Below are 20,199 nucleotides of genomic sequence, written 5' to 3' on the forward strand. Positions count from 1 at the left end.
AGAGCCACCGAAAGACATAAAACGCATCGTTTGATTCAATCCCTTCTTTTCTTTCGTTGTTCTCTCTCATTCTTTTGCCCCGTTCTGTTTCTGTGCCTCTCCACATCATACTTGTATGGTAGATACTGAAAAAACTATACGCAGCAGAGTTTGTTTTTGAAATCTTAATTTGCATTGTATCGCGTGATTCACACTCGACACGTCTTACGGAATTTGACTGGCCCGAACACCATTACTCTTTTTCAAATTTCACTTCTTCAACCTCTTAAGGTATAGCAACCAAGAATAACCTGTTTATTTATTCTTATAAGTACACTATCCAATGATGAAACTGATTTTAATAAAAGTTATTTATTTTGTTTTTACAATTTGAAAAAAATTGGTATCAGATTTCCCATGGATTGATGTTTTTTTGGCGTGTGTTGAATTTTCTTCAATTGGTTGTTTTTGGCCATTTTTTTTGCCTGTTGTGGTTGGTTTGTGTGGTTTTTAAGCTTTGTCACGTTGAATTTAGGGTTTATTTTAATGGTGCAGTGGAATGTGTGATGGATTCTCTGGAGGGTCAGGGTTTCAGAGGTGTAGATGAGAGTTCTGGAAAGTGCTTCTCTGGTTGAACTTCTCACTCTTCTGTAAGGTTTTTTTTTTTTTTTTTTTTTTTTTTTGTTTTCTCCTTTTGAATTTTAATTACACTCCGGTTTTATTGATGCTGAATGGAATTTGAATTTAAGTGGTAGAATTTCTTTGCAAAACGGAGAATGTTTGTTTTCATTTAATGTCTAATGTTGCAGATCATTTGCTTTAATTTGAGTAGTTTCTGAGTGTGAATGTAGGACTGGCATTTTGGTGATTAATTACTTGTGTGCTTACCTACCTCGGTTCTATGTGTAGACTTTTATGTGTGTACGCTGGATAGGTTTTATGTTGACAAATGTTTTTGGATTTGATGGCTGACCATGCACTGGAGTGGAAGTTTCTGTTTTAAACTAAAATATTTGAAGGGCTAGTAGCTTTAGGCAATGTGTTGCTTGAACAATTAAGGGTTTTCTGATGGTTGAGCACTTCCATATGCCACATATAATGTAGATAAGGTATGCTGGATGAGGGATAAAGTGGGCAACTCATGAGGCACCTAGTGGGGTTTGGGGAGGGTTGATGTGTGCAACCTTAATTATGAATGTGGAGTGGAAAATGGCACCGGAATGCTAGAGTATCAAATTGGAAGAATGTGCTTGCTGGTTCATCTCTTTGAAAGTAAATAAAGATTACAGAATCTGAATATCTTCTTTGTACTGTGATTGAGTTACTTATGGCTTTACAAAAAGTTCACTTACAATTTATTAGAAATTAGATTTAAGTCTAGCTCAACTTTATACTAACAACTTGTAAAGGGAAATTTTCTTCCCTTTAGATATTGTAATTTGATCTCATCTATTTAATGTGGAATTTTCAACACACTCCATCATGCCAAGTACTTGACATCTTAAGCGTGGGACTGAATATTTATGGATGGTGTGATAGTGGCCTAATAGTGAGTGACATGATAGGCTCAACAAACTTCGTTAGAATAGACATTATCATATTAGATAGTAGGTTAAAACATAACTCAATCTCATAAAATTGATTTTTAAAGTACTAAAGTATTGGGGTGGTTACTGCTGACTTAGTCAAAACCTTCAAACTCTGCTTTAGTTTGATCTTTTTTCCTCCATGTCTGTGTTTGTAAGGGTAGTGTGATCTCATTCGCACTGTTCTCTCATTTCATTACACCTTCCTGCTTGAAACGATTAAGAGATCAACAAACTTGTGAGGAGATGATTACTTGGTTTATATTTGGATCATACTTTACCTTCTTTGTGAAGGTCTTGAATTTTATTTGTGATATTCCATTTTATTTGTTCACTTTTCATTTCCAGCAAGGCAGTCTTTGTCTCTGATGGAGATTACTCTCTCTCTTCTGCAAAGGAACCCTTCCTTTGAATGACATTGTTATCTGTCTCGGGGACGAAGATAAATAAACTGCATTTTCATTTAAACATTTTTTTTTTTGTTTTTCTGATGTTATTCATATCGTGTTAAGCCTTTGTGCAATTGCAACTTTTTTTCTGTGACTTGGACTTCATGGATTTTGCTTGTGGGGTTAAGGTGACATTGGGAAGCCCTTGTGTGTATCTTACAACTGTATTGTCAAGGCTGTTAGTATTAGACAGGGTTGGTGGTTTTAGCTGCTATTTGGTCATGTCTCTTGCTTAACTGCTTAATTTTGTGATAAAATTAAAATTTGTGTTTGGGGGTGAAGGTATGATAGGATGGAAATTGATAATTATCATTGTTTTTCTTGGGACAGTGGAATCATGGGAAACAAGTATGCAAAAGAAAATGCTTCTAATGTTTTATCCTATTCTTTCTTTATAAATGAATTCAAAATTAGAATATTGGCCATTCTCTGCATGTTATCATTCTCTGTACGCTACTAATGTTTAATTATTTTATTAAATTATTATCCCTATTTTACTCAATTATAGGTACAATTTATATGATTAGTATTTATTTGTTCCTCTGGCGCTTTACAGGAATATGGCTTTGCAGAAGTATGCTCCTTCTGGTCATGCACCTCCCATTAATATGAAACATTTGACCTTTTCCAGTAAGATGCCTAAGAAAGCCGAGCATGACACGGCATGTCAGAATCATAACATGGATGTGGATATTGACCTGAGGGAAGTTTATTTTCTCATTATGCACTTTCTTTCAGCCGGGCCATGTCATAAAACTTATTTACAATTTTGGAATGAGCTTCTTGAGCATGAACTTTTGCCTAGAAGGTATCATGCGTGGTATTCAAAGACTGGAGCATGTAGTGGAGACAAAGATGATGATGGTCTATCATTCCCTTTAAATTACAATATGTTAGTGGAGAGGTAATTTATGTATCCCATCTCCTTATCATTTTTAGGTGATTTATAGTTAATTATTAACTATTATATGGGTATCCTCCTTTATGCACCACTCATTTTTATAATATCTTCTTTGATGTTGTAATGAAATATTATACAGGTATCCTCATATTGAAAAGGATCACCTGGTAAAGCTTTTAAAGCAATTGTTATTAAGTACAACCATTCCATCACTGGGTATGAATCTTGGAAATGCCCCAAATGCGGCTGATGTACCTACACTTTTAGGAAGTGGTTCATTTTCACTGCTGAGCTGTACGTGTTCTTCATTTTTTCTTTAAATCATTATCTACTTTTCACACTTTAGGTGGTTTGAAAATTCTTACTTGGAATTATGAATTTACTGATTGTTAATTATGGAAAAAATGAAAGTTTTATTCTGTGTAGTAAATTGATTGGTGCTTTTGGTGAAAATTGGGTTTGCCCTAAGATTCTCCACAAGTAACTGCTTGTTAACTCAGACATTTTGGGTGCCACAAGGCTTTGTGGTTGTTCTTGATTTGCTGTTGTTTGGTGCATGTGGTTGTAAAAAATGTTAGATGTTAGAAATTTTATTGACAGTGTATTGCTTAAGTTCGTTTGGGATTATTTCTCCTATCTTCTTTGATATATTCTACAATTGGTCTTTTTATGTGGGGGGGTCTGTTTGGTAGATCTCTTGACAGATTGACTTTGCCTTCTGCATTACATGTGCTGTGTTCTTTTTCTTTTTGGCTTCTTTATCTTCTGCTAATGGTTTTTTAATGGGGTGTCTTTGCCATAGGGTAGTGTTTGGCTTTGGCTGTTGCATGTGTTTTGTTCTTTTTTCCATAGTTATCAAGCTCTCGAGTAAACTCGTAAACTCGTACAAGTTTACGTTTCCAGACATGGCTTTTGAGTTACCTTGGAAGTAAACTCGTTTTCTGCATAAACTCGGTAGAATCGACTGTGAAATCGGTAGGATCGTGTAGAATCGCGAATTTGGAACGATTCTGCGAGCTTCAAAGTTATATATTTAATGAAATGCATCAAAATTAATGACAATAATCCAAGTATTTATGTTTTACAATATTTATTTTTATGAACAACATAACTATCAATTTTATTTATTTAAAGTTATATAATTTTGTAGACTTATTTGAATTAAGATATAATTTATATAATTTTTTTCATCTAAAGTAAACTTTTACAAGTTTAGGAGTCAAGTTTAATCGACTCTCACGAGTTTACGTAAACTCTCGAATTTGATAACCTTGCTTTTTTTCCCTCCATTTCATTCTTGGTTTAGCTTAAGATAACTTCTCTTCCTTTTGCATTTGTATCTATCATTTCTTTATAAATTCTTTGTTGATTATATTGCTTCTCTACTACAGATGATAGGGATAAAATGAAAGAAGTCAAACGGCCACCTCCTCACATGCGCTGGCCTCATATGAAAGCCAATCAAGTTCATGGGCTTAATTTGAGGGAAATCGGGGGTGGTTTCCCAAGACATCACCGTGCACCATCTATACATTCTGCATGCTATGCCATTGCAAAACCTTCTACCATGGTGCAAAAAATGAAAAATATCAAGAGGTTAAGAGGACACCGCAATGCTGTTTATTGTGGTACGCTATTTTACACAGTAGTAAACACTTGAGCATACATTTAGACCTATTTGTTTAACTTAGTAGTACACTTGTTGAAATGAAAAGTGTTCTTGTGTCCTTTCCTTTTCCTTTAGTGATTATAGTAGACACATCCATTGGTTAAGATTAACCAAATCTCCATTTTCCACCTCTTGAAAGTAAAGAAACTGAACTGGGGAGAAAAGTTAAGGGAAACAATAATCTCATAAAAGCAGTAAAGGTGATTTAAATTATCTGCAGTGTTTTAGGGATTGTATTCAGATTTGGTAGAACATATACATAAATGTCAGGAAAACTGTTTTTGACATCATTGATAGAGGAACAGTTGCTCTTAAATAGAATACAAAGACACAATAACCGAAAGATGGATATTATCTATTCCTACAATTCATGATCATTGGTCGTATACAATAAATATTAAATATACTGTTAGCCTATTAATCATTCTGATTATCCTCTTAAATGTGGAATGCAATTAATTCCTAGTTATGTAATTAAAACTGTACAGAGAAATATTAGCTGCAACATAAATCATAGGATTCTGACAGGAATAAATGGGATTACAAGAATTTGTACACATTCCATCTTTATTTATAGTCAAAGGACAATAAGGAATAAATATGGAAATTTAAAAAGTATCCAAATTACAAGATTTCCTATTTACAAATATCTAATAAGATCTTTTATACTCCCTTCAAATTAGAGCATATATGACAAATGAACCAAGTTTGTTGCAAATGCTACCTAAGAACCTTTTCTCTAACAAAATGACAATCTATCTCTATGTTTTCACTCATGGAGGATTGGATTAAATACAACTTGTAGAGTTGCTTATATATTTTTGACAAATCAATTTAGCCTCTTGAGTATTGAATGATGTAGGAAAATACAGTAGCAAGCACACACACTACTTTCCTTGAGCAAGGCTCCTATAGGGTAGACTTTAAATCAATTTATAATATGAGATTTATACCCACTTATATGCTATAAACTCACCTTATCTTTAGTCAGCAAGGGAACACACACCGTTCATGCCGAGACATATACATCTCGAGCATTGGAATTATACTTTAATGAGTGGTTCGATATCGGGTGAAACAATAGACCCAATAAATAACAAACTTCGCTAGGATATACTCTAATTCATGGCTCTGATACCATCTTAAGAAGTGAACTTTAAGTTTAATTCAATCTTACAAAACCTGTTCGTAACGTGAGGTTTGCATCCACTTATATATTGTAAAATGATTTTATCTTTAGACGATACGAGACTTTCAACATCCATAGGTTTCTTTGGCCACCAACATTTTCTTATACTTTACAATGGTCCCATCAATCCCATATTTGGATATATCCTCTAGAACCCTCCGATTGTTTCTATTTGGTAAGGTGAGAAGTTCCAAAGTCCTGCTTTTTTTTTTAACATGTTTGTCTCCAAGTCTATGACTTGTTTCTATTTTTGTCAAATAATACTTCAGATGCACAACAAGGTGTGGTTATTGTGTTTAGGTTTCTGAGATATGTTTTGTGGGTAGGAGAGATTTTTTTTAAAGGACAGGAAAATCTTAAGAGGGTCAGTGGCTATTGGGTACACTTAAAATGAATAATAAACTGCTCTAAAATAACACACTGGAGATTCTTGTTTCCCCTCCTTCCAAATATATCGGACATTTTGAATGAACTCAATTACTGTATCTATTCCAAGATTGGATGAATTCATTCTGCCCTATCTTAGTCTTGGGTATTCCATTTGGTTTTTTCATGTCTTTTTGGAGGCTTTCTGCTTCTTGACATGCAACTGAGTTTAGTTTAACATATACTCTACAGCTATATTTGATCGGTCTGGAAGGTATGTGATTACTGGTTCAGATGATCGACTTGTAAAGGTTTGGTCAATGGAAACTGCATATTGTTTGGCCAGTTGCCGTGGACATGATGTGAGTCTGTTTCTATACTATAAATATGTATCCTTCAGTTTGTATAGATATATACATTGCCTTAATGTATGTTAGCCAATAGATTGAACTACATGCTCTATTTAATAGGGTGACATCACTGATTTGGCTGTGAGTTCAAACAATGCTTTAGTTGCATCCTCGTCAAATGACTGTGTCATTCGAGTTGTAAGATTTCATGTTACTAAGCAAGTTTATTGTTTTCCTTTTTTTATCCCTTCTCCCAGGCATTTTTTTGGCTACATTATGTTTGACTATTTCATTTTCATAGTGGCGCTTGCCAGATGGCTTGCCAATATCAGTATTGCGGGGACATACTGGAGCTGTTACAGCCATAGCATTTAGTCCCAGACCAAATGCTGTATACCAGCTTTTATCGTAAGTTTTCTGCACAGAAAAAAAAAGGAGTTGATAGTATAATCTTATTCCCAGAAATGTGAATGCTATGTCATGTCAGTAACATTGAAGGTGCCAATTCAGTGTGATGTATATTTAACTACAATTTGTTGAAATAACATGCAAGCTTTCTCAGTGCAGTAGACATGCAATGCAATTATATGAACTGTATATCACCCTGCTATTATTGCATACAGTGAAGTTCGTAACTGTCTCTTTCATTTGTTTATCAAATTCTTGATGAAAGCTCACCTATTTTTCCTTTTATTTTAGTTGTTAATGATTGTGTACTGAGAGATGATCCATGTCAGTTGGGTTGTTCCACCAATTGATTGTCATGATTCTTTGATTTCTTCAAGTGATGCCTTGAACTGCTGATGCTATGTTTTGTGATTATGACACTGGAGTTTTCCCTTTCAGCTTTAGGCTACATGTTTTTGTCTGCATTCATTATTCTGGCATGATTTATGTGAATGATCCTCACCCTTCGACATTCATGGTTTTCTGATAAATAACATGATATTTTGTTTACTTTGCAGTTCCTCTGATGATGGAACTTGTAGGATATGGGATGCAAGGTATACCCAATCAAGTCCAAGATTATATATTCCAAGGCCTTCAGATTCTGTAATTGGTTAGTTGATTCTTGTGTGAACTATTGATTGATTTATTGGTGAAAAGAACTAATTTGGAATACCTTATTGGCTTTAGGGAAGAGCAGTGGCCCATCTTCAAGTACTGTACCACAGAGCCATCAGATTTTTTGCTGTGCATATAATGCTAATGGAACTGTCTTTGTAACTGGTAGCTCTGACAATCTTGCTAGGGTATGTATTTGTGTGTCTGTGTTTGGAAGCGCATACCTGTAGTTAAGAGACATGCATAAATAACTCTTTAATATTCACTGCTTAAGGTAAATGTTGGCTCTATTTGCTTTTTAGAAACTACTAATTTGTATTTATTTCTTACACTTTGGTTCTTTAACCTTTCTGTTGATGTTCTGGCGAGTTTGTGAATTGATGGTTTGAGGAAAAAATAACCTCAAAGAATCAGAAGATATTCCTTTTCTATTAGTAAAAGTCTTTTTCTATCCCTGTTCAAGCCTCTATTGTCCATTTATGATAAACATCACTGCATGTTGATTAGTGCTACATGATCCCTCGTCCCACTTTCTCAATCATTTGTTAGGGCCTGTGTGTTACTAGCCTAGCTTTGAACCATTTTCTGACCACCTAGACATGGTCATTGGGCATTTTCTTTAGTGCTAAGAATACATACAGTTGGTTGCTTTTTTTGGACCTGAAATTTACCCCAAAAATAGTTTTGAGGTGCTTGAACCTTTTTGGTATATAATATTTATCCATCTGTTATGAAACATATTGATGACATCTATATGGTGAGTATAAAATGTTGAAAGCCAAACATAACTTTGTTCAAGATATCCAGCTTCACAATTTTTTAAGCTAACCTAAAAGGTTTGTCAGGTTTGGAATGCTTGTAAACTTAGCACAGATGACAGTGACCAACCAAATCATGAGATAGACGTGCTATCTGGCCATGAGAATGATGTGAATTATGTGCAATTCAGGTTAGTATGTTGCAGAAGTTTGTTGTGATCATTGATAAATGAAATTTTAGCATGCTGATGTCTGCCACTCCTTATTTTGCAGTGGTTGTGCTGTTGCATCCCGGTTTTGCACAACAGAAACTTGGAAGGAGGAAAATATTCCCAAATTTAAAAATTCCTGGTGTGTTTGTGAATTAGAAGTAGCTTCTAAAATGATCTAACTGCTGGCACCCTTCTTTACTTTTCACAACATGAAATGTTATATTTTTAATTTTCTGTGCCTTCTCTATGATCTAATATCTGAAATGTTATATTTTGTTCCAGGTTGAATCATGATAACATAGTTACCTGCTCTCGTGATGGGAGTGCTATAATATGGATTCCTAGATCTCGTAGATCACATGTAAGTCTTCATCAAATATAATTTCCAACCACTTTATCTTTCTCTTTAACAGATAGTTAGAGTTGTTGGCCTACATTTTTATTCAAATTGCCAAAGCTAATTATTATTGGATAGTGAGTGCTACTTTATATTTCAATTTGTTAAAATTATTCCATTCAGGGAAAAAGTGGTCGCTGGACACGGGCATATCATCTAAGAGTTCCACCTCCACCTATGCCTCCTCAACCTCATAGAGGTGGTCCTCGTCAGAGAATTCTACCAACTCCACGTGGTGTAAATATGATTGTTTGGAGCCTTGACAACCGCTTTGTTCTTGCAGCTATTATGGGTTAGTTGGTTTTGTTTCTAATCCCAGGGAATTAATATGTAGGATAGGTAGCTAAAAAGGAAAATTTATGTATGATGGCTTATCATTATCCAATATAGCTACATGGTTTAATTTTTGCTCTTAAATGTAATTTCAATCTGAATGATTATAAGTAGGGATGTGGCTGAGTGCTTCTTCACTCAAAGCATTTTCACCAAAATCTAGTCTTCAACTTGGTATTAGAGTGGGTTGAACCCCATATATCTTGTCTCCTATTTTGGTTGAGTTTCTGCTGCTGTCTGCCGCCATCCCCCATATTGCACTGTTCACCACAGTGTTCATCCACTACAATATTGAGATCAATGAGTTTCCCATCAATCTCCTACATCTCTCCGGGTTTGAGAAAATCTCTCCTTGGTCTCATTAACTTTTGATTTGAGTTCATAGACTGTTAATGGGCTTGCAATTTTCCAAGCATGTCTCTTCCAAAATTTCAAGAGTATATTTTTTTTGTGAAAATATAATACCATTTTTTTTATTACACCACTTCCATACCAAGAAAGTATTTTAGATAGCCAAGATCTTTGGTTTGAAATTGATTGAATAAATGTTTTTTAATTGTGCAATTCTAGTGATATAATTTCTTGTAAGAACAATATCACCAACTTAGACTATAAGATAATTTCTTACCAATAATGGCAAGAGAGCAAGTACTAGAAGGTGACTTATTGGTAGACTCCATGAGAGATTTCAAACTGTTAAGAAGTGCACTTTAAGTCTAACTCAATCTTATAAAACTGGTTTGTAAGGTGAAGTTTGCACTTACTTATATATTGTAAATTGGTCTTATCTCTAGTCAATATGAGACTTCCAACACAGTCTCGTCATGTAGAGACATACATCTCAAACGCGGGACTAGACACAATGAGTGGTCTCGATAATGGGTGGAACAATAGATCCATCAAACAATAAACTTCGCTAAGATAGACTTTAACCCATGGTTTTGATACCATGTTAAGACATGGACTTTAAGCCTAATTCAACTTTACAAAATGACTTGTAAGGTGTGGTTTGCATCCACACACACACACACACACACACACACACACACACATATATATATATATATATATTATAAATTGACATTATCTCTAGTCGATATGAGACTTCCAATTTCAACATGTAGTTCATGTATCTCTAAAGTTACAAGCTTAACATTGCTTAGTGGAGCCACCATGCTTAAGTAAACAACAAAAATTCCTTAGCCCTCTCTTAATTAAAAGAGAACAATAAGACAAAAAGCTCTAGAGGTGGTAGCGGCGATGACAACGACAATTTTGACGATGGCATTGGCGGAAGCTCTGCCAAAAAGATCTGGTAGCAACTCCAGAAAAAGTTCGGCAACAACTCCAACTACGGTTCGGTGACAGTTTTGGTGCGAGTCTGATGACAACTTTGGTGAGGATTTGATGACAGCTTCGATGAGGGTTCGATGACAGCTTTGAACCTTCTATAGTACATTTAATATTCTACTAACAATATCATGGTATCCTTGACTTAGGAACCATAAATCCATGGAAGTGGACCAATATAACCAGTTTTCCTAGTTGAGCTTTGCTGTTGTGATCAAATCAGCTCCGTTTTTTTCCGTTGCAGAAAATAGCTCCCTTGGAAGTGTTGGTGCACTTTCACATGGGCCATGGGGTAATATCCTTGGTATTGGATGCATCGTTAGGTTGTGCCGAGTCAAATCAGCTCCGTTTTTTTCCGTAACAGTAAAGGGAGAAGCCATTTCAAAGACAATCACAAACAGAGTTGAGGAGAGGAGGAAAAGCCCTAGGTGGAAGCTATTGATAATGGACTAGGAGGACAAGGGAAGAAACAAGATCAAAAGATGCCGACAAGATTAATGACAACAGCTAATGTGATTTCAGCATAGGGAAGACACCGTGTCGGAGATGTTCTGAACCAACAACCACTAGAGATGGTTCACACTGAAATACAATGGCAATGGGAACGACAACTATGACTACCAAAGACAATGGAGAGATGGAGAAAGTATAGTGTATTATGCTTGCACTGTAGGACTTTTATTGATGCATTTGTAGGATACAAAGAAGAGGCAAAGCAATTGCCTAAAATCCAAACCCAAAAGTTGAGTACACAAAAAGAATTGCGATAAATGATGCCATTGAGATTTCTCAACTAAAAGAGCATTTATTCAACCATTTTCAAACTAAAGGCCTTGGCTATTTGAAATAATCTATTGGCAAATTTCAAGCCCATTGATAATCATGTGGATCCAAATCAGGAGTTAACAGTAGACCAAGGTAAAACTTTTTCCATATTTAGAGAGATATATAAGGCTGGTGAGCAAACTCATTTATCACCTTATTCTGAGACCTGGTTTTCTTGTGCAGATGGAGTTTTTAATAGTCTATTCAATAGTTTATTCATACATAATCATCACATTGACCATTGTAATGTTGTGATTTGCATTCTAAGATGTTTGATAAAGACTCTAAAACATGAATTATTGAATGAGGAGAAGGGAAATACTCAAATCTGAGGGTATTGTGATACAATTTAGGTTGACTATTTGCAGAAGCTAAATGTAGATTTGTGGCTTTGTCCTCTTCCGAAGTTGTTTGGATTAAACAACTTTAAGAGTTTAAATTTTGTGAAGTTAAGCACATGAAGTTGTAGTATGATAAAACATGCAGCTCTCATATTGGGTTTAATTTAGTGTTTTACGAGAGAACCAAACACAAAGATCAATTGTCATTTTCTTAAGGAGAAACTACTGCCAAGGAACGTATTACTAAATTCAACAACTTTAATGACTAGCTTATAGACATTCTAAGTCTTTGAGTCTGCCTTGAGGGGAAGTGTTAAAGTAGTTGTTAATTATTTGTTGTACAGCTTCAATAAAGCTGCTTATTTTATGTATCTAGCTTAAAGGGTTGTCTTTAGCCTTTTCTTTTCACTGGACAAGTTCTTACCTTTTTCAGTATCTGAAATCACTTTATGATTAGTTGGGCTGGCTTGGTTTGAAAAAACTTTTTTTACTGTATATTTTTATTAAAAGATTTCATAACCATCACATTGTTTTCAAGTTATCTTTTGTGTTTAAATATTTGATTTGAAGAGGAAAGAGTGAAAACAACTTTTCGGTGTTTTCATCCTTTAACGTGCAAATGTTTGAAAACAACTAGGTTCTTTTGTTATGAGTAATAGGACAAGTGATGAAAATGTAAAATCATTTTCTTTACTAAGCAAACCCTTAATTACTTAAGCATTGTTCTTGGTATCATACAACTCTTGTGCAAGTGTCAGGATAATGCTGCAGCCGTTGTATCTTCTTTCATGATTTGAAGCTAGAAGATTGTTATTTTATCTGGTTGCATGATATTCTTGCAGATTGCAGAATTTGTGTTTGGAATGCATCTGATGGAAGCTTAGTACACTCATTGACTGGGCATACTGAATCTGTAAGTGTTTAATTGTTGGTTTTGGTTTCTCTTCTTACTTTGGTTTGATATCATTTTACTCTTTTGTAAATATAATGTATGATGGCAGACTCTGGCTTTTTATGTTATATGTAACTCAAGCATGTTATCTGATGCCAAGTGTTGTGTTTGAGAAGTTGCTTAGGATTTAGAGTATAATTTGATTAATGTTTCAAATGATTGATCTTTTCATTTATGATTACATGTAGAAGTATTTGTTTTCTACTAGTTTGGATACAAACATAAACTTCTTTCTTACTGTTAGGATGTGTGCACCTCTGGAAGATATTTATTGACATATTTTCTGAATTTCATGTTTATCCAGCCTCTTCATACCAAGTTTTAAGTACCCATTTACAGTCTTTGGGAATGAGAATGAATGTAAGGTCTGTTAGAACACCTAGGAAATGTCTTTACAATATCTTCATTTTATCTTTAAAAATATCTTTTACTATGCTGGATGATCTCTTAAGAGCAGTTTCCGGAGTTCATTATAGGTCCTATAAAGAGTTTCTCTATTGTTGTGAATTGTGGGTTGTTACATGCAAATACTTTGTTTATTAATCATTCAAAGTACAATATAGGGAAAGCCTAATAATGGGTAACAATGGAGAATATCCCTAATTACCAGTTGTTCATATTTCTCTTATTACTAAGATCAAATTATATCTTTTACACTCCTTCTCAAGTTGAAGTATATATGTCATGTGTTGCAACTTCAACACGAGATGTGTCTTGTTCCACAAAAGAATCAAGTTCCATCAATAAGAAGACAATATCTAGAACTGGACCTTCTATCTGAAGGTGATCCTACCTAACCAACATGAAAAATAACAAACAATTTTGGAATTTCCTTTATCTGAATATGTTAAACAATGATATGGTGCATTCTTGATGTATCAATGAACGCATATCACAATATTCTAATGACTATCACATGGGACCTTTAGGAATTAGCTAACCACACTGGCTGTTGGTTGCATACAGAATAACAAGGGTTCTCTTTGTATACAGAAAGAAAAGAAACAAAGCTGTAAAAGAACAGCTGATAAAATGCCTATAACAAACTTGATACAACAGATGTCTACAATGGGCTTGAAATAAGTAGAGTATACTGAAGCTGTACTCTATTTCAAGGGAGAATATCAGTTAACTAGGGTAACAAGGTTCAAACATGTTAAAACATGGATGACTAGTTTTTTAGTATTATATAAAATAAAGTTGTTGATGTTGAAGCTTATAATATCAAGAATGATTTTAGTACTTGTGAAAGTCACTTTGTCTTCAGGAGGAATTTGATCAAAGTGAAGAGTTTCATTGTCAATCTTTGATTAGCCTCTGCTTTCGTGTTCCCTCTTCTGTTGCTTAGTTTATGCTTTTTTATCTTATGACGTGCCAAGTTTTTTCTCTTGGTCCTAAGATAATTGCTGAAAGAAAAAACTTCATAATTTTGGATGCACAGTTTTTTTTTTTTTTTTCTTGGGTCTATCTGGTTTAATTTGTTTCGATTCTTTTCACTTTAGACATATGTTCTGGATGTTCATCCTTTCAATCCCCGAATAGCTATGAGTGCTGGATATGATGGAAGAACTATTGTTTGGGACGTGAGTCATCAATTACCTTTATCTCACTTCTCTGTAGGCCTTTCTCTATATTTTAAATAACTTCAACGTTTTCTGACTATAGATATGGGAGGGCATGCCTATCCAGATATATGAGATATCACGTTTCAAGTTGGTGGATGGAAAATTTTCTCCGTAAGTACAAAAATGAATGAACTAGGCCCAGAACTTTATTTTGCATAAATATTTTTATTTTTATTTTTTCTCAAAGAAGTTCTCATAATAATTTACAGTTGTTAATTTGAGATACTCATGGAAAGAATTGTGTACACTATTGTTGTTTACAACACTTTATTATATGGATTTCAAAATCATTTCTAATTCCTCAACATTAAAATTAAATTACTTTAAAGATGATATGTAAGTTAGATATTTTTCTGAGAATGTGGCTTTTGCATGATCTTTTTTAATACATTTATTATTGGGTAAATTAAAATTTTGGTCCCTATACTTGATGTCATTTTTATGACTTGCTTAAAATTGACTTGTTGAATTTCCAATGCCTTTCCCACTTAAATCAGTGGCTGTTGAAATTGAATCCATTGTTTGTAATCAATACAGGTTGCAATTTGCAATACGATGCTAGATCACCCTCTGGCACTGAATGCTGTTTTCTAATAAATTTAAATAACATTGACTGGTGAAGACATCATGATTTGTTGGACTTAATCTTCTAGTTTTCTGATTTATAAAAACTCGTTGATTGTTGAAATTTATTTTATTATCACCTAGAGATGGGACATCAATTATACTTTCGGATGATGTTGGTCAACTATATATATTAAGCACAGGTCAAGGCGAGTCCCAAAAAGATGCGAAATATGATCAGGTGCATATGTTATTATGCTAGTATGGTTCCCTCTTCTTTAGTCCTGTTTTGGTACTAACGCAGTCTGCAAAATATTTCCAGTTCTTTCTCGGTGATTATCGACCTCTGATTCAAGACACCCACGGGAATGTACTAGACCAGGTTAGTTGATTACTTGTTTTCTACTCTTTCTTTTCATTTATGAATCTGTTAGATCCTAAGATGTACAGATACAACGTGTGTTTCAGATATATATATATATATATATATATATATATATATATATATATATATATATATATATGTATGTATGTATGTATGTATAAGTTAATCCTAAGTTAACAAAATAAAAATTTTAAACGACGGGAGAATTCATGCTTAAAAAGAGTATTTGGGTTCAAAATATCTGACTTGAATTCGGAAGGGGAAAAGTTTGGAGTCTTAAAAATATAAAAGCCTTATGTAAAGCTATTAAAGTGTGGTGAAGAATTTAATTCACACTGGCACATTAACTGATGCATCTGGGGATACATACATTCAGTGGCTATGCTTATGATAAATTTGTAGAGGTACACATAAGAAGCATTTTAGTGGGTGGGCCCTTTTGTTTAAAATGACTTTATTTGATATTGTGGGTTAAGTTTTAATGCATGCTTTATCGATATCGTATAACATGCTTTCTAATTTGAAGAACTAATGAAATTTGACTCAGGAAACTCAAATTGTCCCGTATCGACGGAATGTGCAAGATTTGCTTTGTGATTCAGGTTACTTGTTTTCTTGGATCTATTATTTACATATACCTGTTTCCTTGTGGTATTTCTTAGCCATTTCTTTATCTGTCATGTAATCTTATTAATTGTTGGTTATTTATTGTGCTAAACTTTCAGCAATGATACCATACCCTGAACCTTATCAGAGTGAATTTCAGCAAAGAAGATTAGGAGCATTAGGCCTTGAATGGCGTCCATCATCGCTAAGGCTTGCTGTTGGTCCTGATTTCAATCTGGACCCTGATTATCACATGCTTCCATTGGCAGACCTGGATTTGGTTACAGAACCACTGCCTGAGTTTATAGATGTTATGGAATGGGAACCTGAAGTTGAGGTGTTTAGCGATGATGCAGATTCAGAATATAACGTCACTGAAGATTGCTCTTCTAAGGGTGAGAAAGGATGTTCAAGCTCCAATGCTTCTGGTGATTCAGGGTGCAGCACAGACAACAGCGAAGGGGAAGACAATCACATGGAAAGCATCCGTAGATCAAAGAGGAAAAAACAGAAGACTGAGGTAAGTACAGATTGAAAACTGTAAAGCAAACAATGGTTGTTAATTTTGTAACAACTTAATATCATTCCGGTTTCTATATTTTTTTGTGTACAGACTGAGATTATGACTTCTTCCGGTAGACGTGTGAAAAGGAGGAACTTGGATGAGTGTGATGACAATACCATTGGGAGTAGCCGACGTAGGAAGGGAAAAAGTGGCCAAAAAATATCAAGAAGGAAATTTTCAAAATCTAAATCTTCCCGGCCTCAAAGGGCTGCTGCACGCAATGCTCTTCATCTATTTTCTAAAATTACTGGTACACCAACAGACGGAGATGGAGATGAAGATAGTTTGATTGGTGATTTTTCAGACAGTGAATCAACATTGCAAGAGTCTAATATTGACAGTGATGAATCTGATGGAACTTTACAGAATGATCAATTGAATTATTCCAAGGGAAAAGAAGTATCCTATTATGAATCAGAGGACACAAAATCTCAGGAGTTAACTGAAACTCGTGTGAATTCAATGAACAAGAGGAGGTTGGTTCTGAAGTTGCCAATTCGTGATATATCCAAGTCCACAAACGAGTTTGATTACCAGGCTGAGTTGGCTGGCTCATCATCAAAAACTATACCAGAGGTTACTGATTTTAATGAAAACAGACCAAGTTTTAAGGATTCAAGTTATTATTCTGGCAGTACAAGTAACCCTACAGTGGAAAGAACAGATCAAGCAAAACTTGGCCAAGTGAAAGACCATGTAGATTTGCTGGGTAAAATTAAATGGGGAATGGTTAGGGCACGATCATCTAAACCGTTGAGAGTGGGAGAAGCTATGCCATCGGAGGAAAATCCTTACTCTGGAAAATGTCCTAATCATGATGAGAAACAGAATGTTAGTAGTGGGCATGAGAAAGAGGAGAAGAACTTTAGTGCACCAACCCCTGAGTTTGAAACCCAAAATGATGACAGTCTGCTTGATAGTTTGGCAGAGATTAATGAAAACTGTGCTGATACTACCACCTCACAGCCTTTTAATCCCACCGTTAATGGAGGAGAGATCGCAGGTTCCAGCAATTGCAGGGGCAAAGATGAATCACTAATTCCTGCATATGTGATTCCTCAGGATACTGTTCCTGCTTCAATCAGCTATAGTGGGGTTGACCAACTACCTGAACCAAATATTAGTTTTTGTTCTGTTTCAACAAAACTAAGGTCGAAAAGGGGTGCAAGGGATCCTGAAAGTCCATCCAAGCATGAAACAAAATCGTCTGTGCTAAAGAATACTGCGTGTAGCTCTAATGATAATACTATTTTGAACAATGAACAGCACGTGCTTGTGGATGACAACACTAGAGATAAATCCAATCTGGGAGAGAATGTATCTCATGAAATAGATCCTCAGATTAGAGAGAATAGTACTTCACAGGATTTGCTAGAACCACAAGCACAAAGAGATAAAATGTATAAAGCCGTTTATAGAAGGTCAAGATCACATAGGGCTGTGACTAATTTAGCTGACAGTGGTGGCCAGGGTGAATCTACTTCAAATGGGAGCAACAGTAATTTCAACACCGCAGCAGACTTCTGTAATGGCACAGATGAGACTGTTCATATCAATGGCTCCTTAGAGTTGGAACCAAATACTTGTGACCCAAACTATGAGCAGAATAATTGCAAAGTGCTGCAAGGACATCATGGAGATTCTATTATTAAAAGTCCACAAAATGTTTCCACAAGTGGAGGACAACTCACAGAAGAAGAAAGGGGTTCTAGCTCAAAATTGACTGTTGGTTTGAGGTCTACTAGGAGTCGGAGATCTAGTTATAATATTCGTGAGAATAGTCCTGTAAATAAAAGGAAATCACTACAATCGAATGTGAAAGTATCATGGTTGTTGTTATCAACCCATGAAGAAGGATGCAGATATATTCCACAACAGGGAGATGAAGTTGTATATTTGAGACAGGTTAATCATAATAGCTTACACATAATATTTATCTGATAGAAGCATATTTTCAAAACTTTTACATGTGATTTTTTTTTTTTTTTTTAATTTTAAAACTTCAACGTGTTAACCTATGAAAATATCTGTTTTTCAGGGACACCAAGAGTATATAGATTATTGTCGTAAAAATGAGTCAGGGCCTTGGAATTCACTCAAGGGACATATAAGAGCTGTAGAATATTGTAGAGTTCAAAGCCTGGAGTATTCCCATCTTGCAGGATCTGGTGATAGCTGCTGCAAAATGACCCTTCAGTTCGTAGATCCCAATTCAAGTGTTGATGGGAAATCTTTTAAGTTAACCCTACCTGAAGTTACTAATTTCCCAGATTTTCTAGTTGAAAGAACTAGGTTTGATGCCGCTATGCAAAGAAATTGGACACGCAGGGATAAATGCAGGGTTTGGTGGAGAAGTGAGGATAATTCCTCTGGTAATTGGTGGGATGGTCGAATTTTGTGCGTAAAAGCCAAGTCTTCCGAATTTTCAGATAGTCCATGGGAGAGCTGTACTGTTCGGTACAAAAATGACCTCACTGAAACGCATTTGCATAGTCCTTGGGAGCTTTTTGATGCTGAAACTGTATGGGAACAGCCTCACATTGATGATAGCATGAGAAATAAAGTGCAATCTGCTCTCACCAAATTACTGCAGTCAGGCAACACAGTCCAGGTATCTGTCCAAACATTCCTATAGAATGTTGAGTTTGTGCGCAGGTAGATGTAAATATTTACTTCTCTTTTATTAATATCCAGGATCGTTACGGAGTGCATGAATTGAAGAAGATTTCAGGCAAGTCCAAATTTATAAACAGGTAATCCATCTATATCCTTTTTGCACGAAATTGTGAAACGTAAGATAATGTTACGTTGTTTGGTACCGTGACGAGGTTATAGCTAATAAATCATTATAGCTATTTTATCAATAGTAAAGGAGGAGATCAGAGTAAACTAAGATTTTGGTGTAATTTAGTCTGTTCCAGTTAAACTACAAAAATGTATTCCTGTTATTGGATGGGAGACAAAAATAGCTCGGGTTTTAATTCCTCAATTTCCCCTCCAATCCAAATTTTGAATCAAACAAGTAAATTAAAAAATCCATCCCCTCTCTCACTCTTTTATTTTCCTCCAATCAAGCACATCGTAAATATGTCTGCTAAATTTGCAGGTATCCTGTTCCTATATCACTTGAATTGGTGCAGTCAAGGCTGAAGAACAATTACTACCGTAGTTTGGAGGCTCTGCAGCACGATGTGACAAATTTACTGGCTAATTCCACTTCCTTTTTTGAAAAGGATGCTGAGATGTCAGCAAAAATCAAACGCCTATCAGAATGGTTCACACGAACATTATCATCTCTATAGCTCCAGCTTTTCTTTCTGGGGCCACAGCCAGCATTAAGTCCAAAGCATAAGAGCTGGTTATTTTCCCTCATATATTTTTTGTAGATATATATTTTTTAATTGTACCTTGGATTAGTTTTTTCTTGCTTTCTCAATTAGCCTCTGAGGATAGACATAGGAATATCGGGATAAAGTAGCATTATGCTGTGGAAAATTCCTGCGGCTACATTCATTGTTTGTACAGAGACAACACATTGATAGCAAATGCATAATTCGAATTTAGAATTTGTGGCTAAGGTTGAGGTATTTGCTACCAATACGATACAATTTTGATAATTGTAGTATGAAGATATGAAGTAAGTTTAATTTTGTTTTAAACTTAACTTTTCATCATTCAGTCTAATATTCTTTTGTATTTTATTCAAGTCTTTGACAATTGATTTTTTTTTTT

The 20,199-nt window shown here is 35.0% G+C and overlaps 1 protein-coding gene across 2 annotated transcripts; it reads left to right on the top strand.

Annotated features, from left to right (window-relative positions):
* LOC106760114 (PH-interacting protein) lies at positions 1-20,118 on the top strand. 2 transcript variants are annotated; one of them, XM_014643544.2, is made up of 25 exons: positions 1-270; positions 535-629; positions 2,571-2,918; positions 3,055-3,209; positions 4,307-4,543; positions 6,392-6,501; positions 6,610-6,687; positions 6,791-6,897; positions 7,455-7,549; positions 7,627-7,742; positions 8,400-8,503; positions 8,586-8,663; positions 8,807-8,885; positions 9,045-9,213; positions 12,613-12,683; positions 14,225-14,305; positions 14,388-14,458; positions 15,056-15,152; positions 15,234-15,293; positions 15,844-15,898; positions 16,022-16,422; positions 16,516-18,372; positions 18,506-19,078; positions 19,162-19,220; positions 19,574-20,118. In XM_014643544.2, exons 2-25 carry the CDS (start codon positions 583-585, stop codon positions 19,767-19,769), a joined length of 5,244 nt encoding a protein of 1,747 aa, XP_014499030.1. In that variant the 5' UTR covers positions 1-270; positions 535-582; the 3' UTR covers positions 19,770-20,118. The 2 variants fall into 2 exon arrangements, with proteins under 2 accessions (XP_014499030.1, XP_014499032.1); XM_014643546.2 differs by lacking the exon at positions 535-629.
* Positions 20,119-20,199: the final 81 nt, after the last annotated feature.

Source organism: Vigna radiata, chromosome 5 (assembly GCF_000741045.1).
Source record: "Vigna radiata var. radiata cultivar VC1973A chromosome 5, Vradiata_ver6, whole genome shotgun sequence".
Lineage (NCBI taxonomy): Eukaryota > Viridiplantae > Streptophyta > Magnoliopsida > Fabales > Fabaceae > Vigna > Vigna radiata.

Excerpts from the sequence above, each read along its gene's own strand:
- LOC106760114 (XM_014643544.2), top strand. The coding sequence starts at position 583 with ATGAGAGTTCTGGAAAGTGCTTCTCTGGTTGAACTTCTCACTCTTCT. Across the intron at positions 3,210-4,306 it reads TTCATTTTCACTGCTGAGCT|ATGATAGGGATAAAATGAAA; the intron begins GTACGTGTTCTT and ends TCTCTACTACAG. Across the intron at positions 18,373-18,505 it reads AAGTTGTATATTTGAGACAG|GGACACCAAGAGTATATAGA; the intron begins GTTAATCATAAT and ends TCTGTTTTTCAG.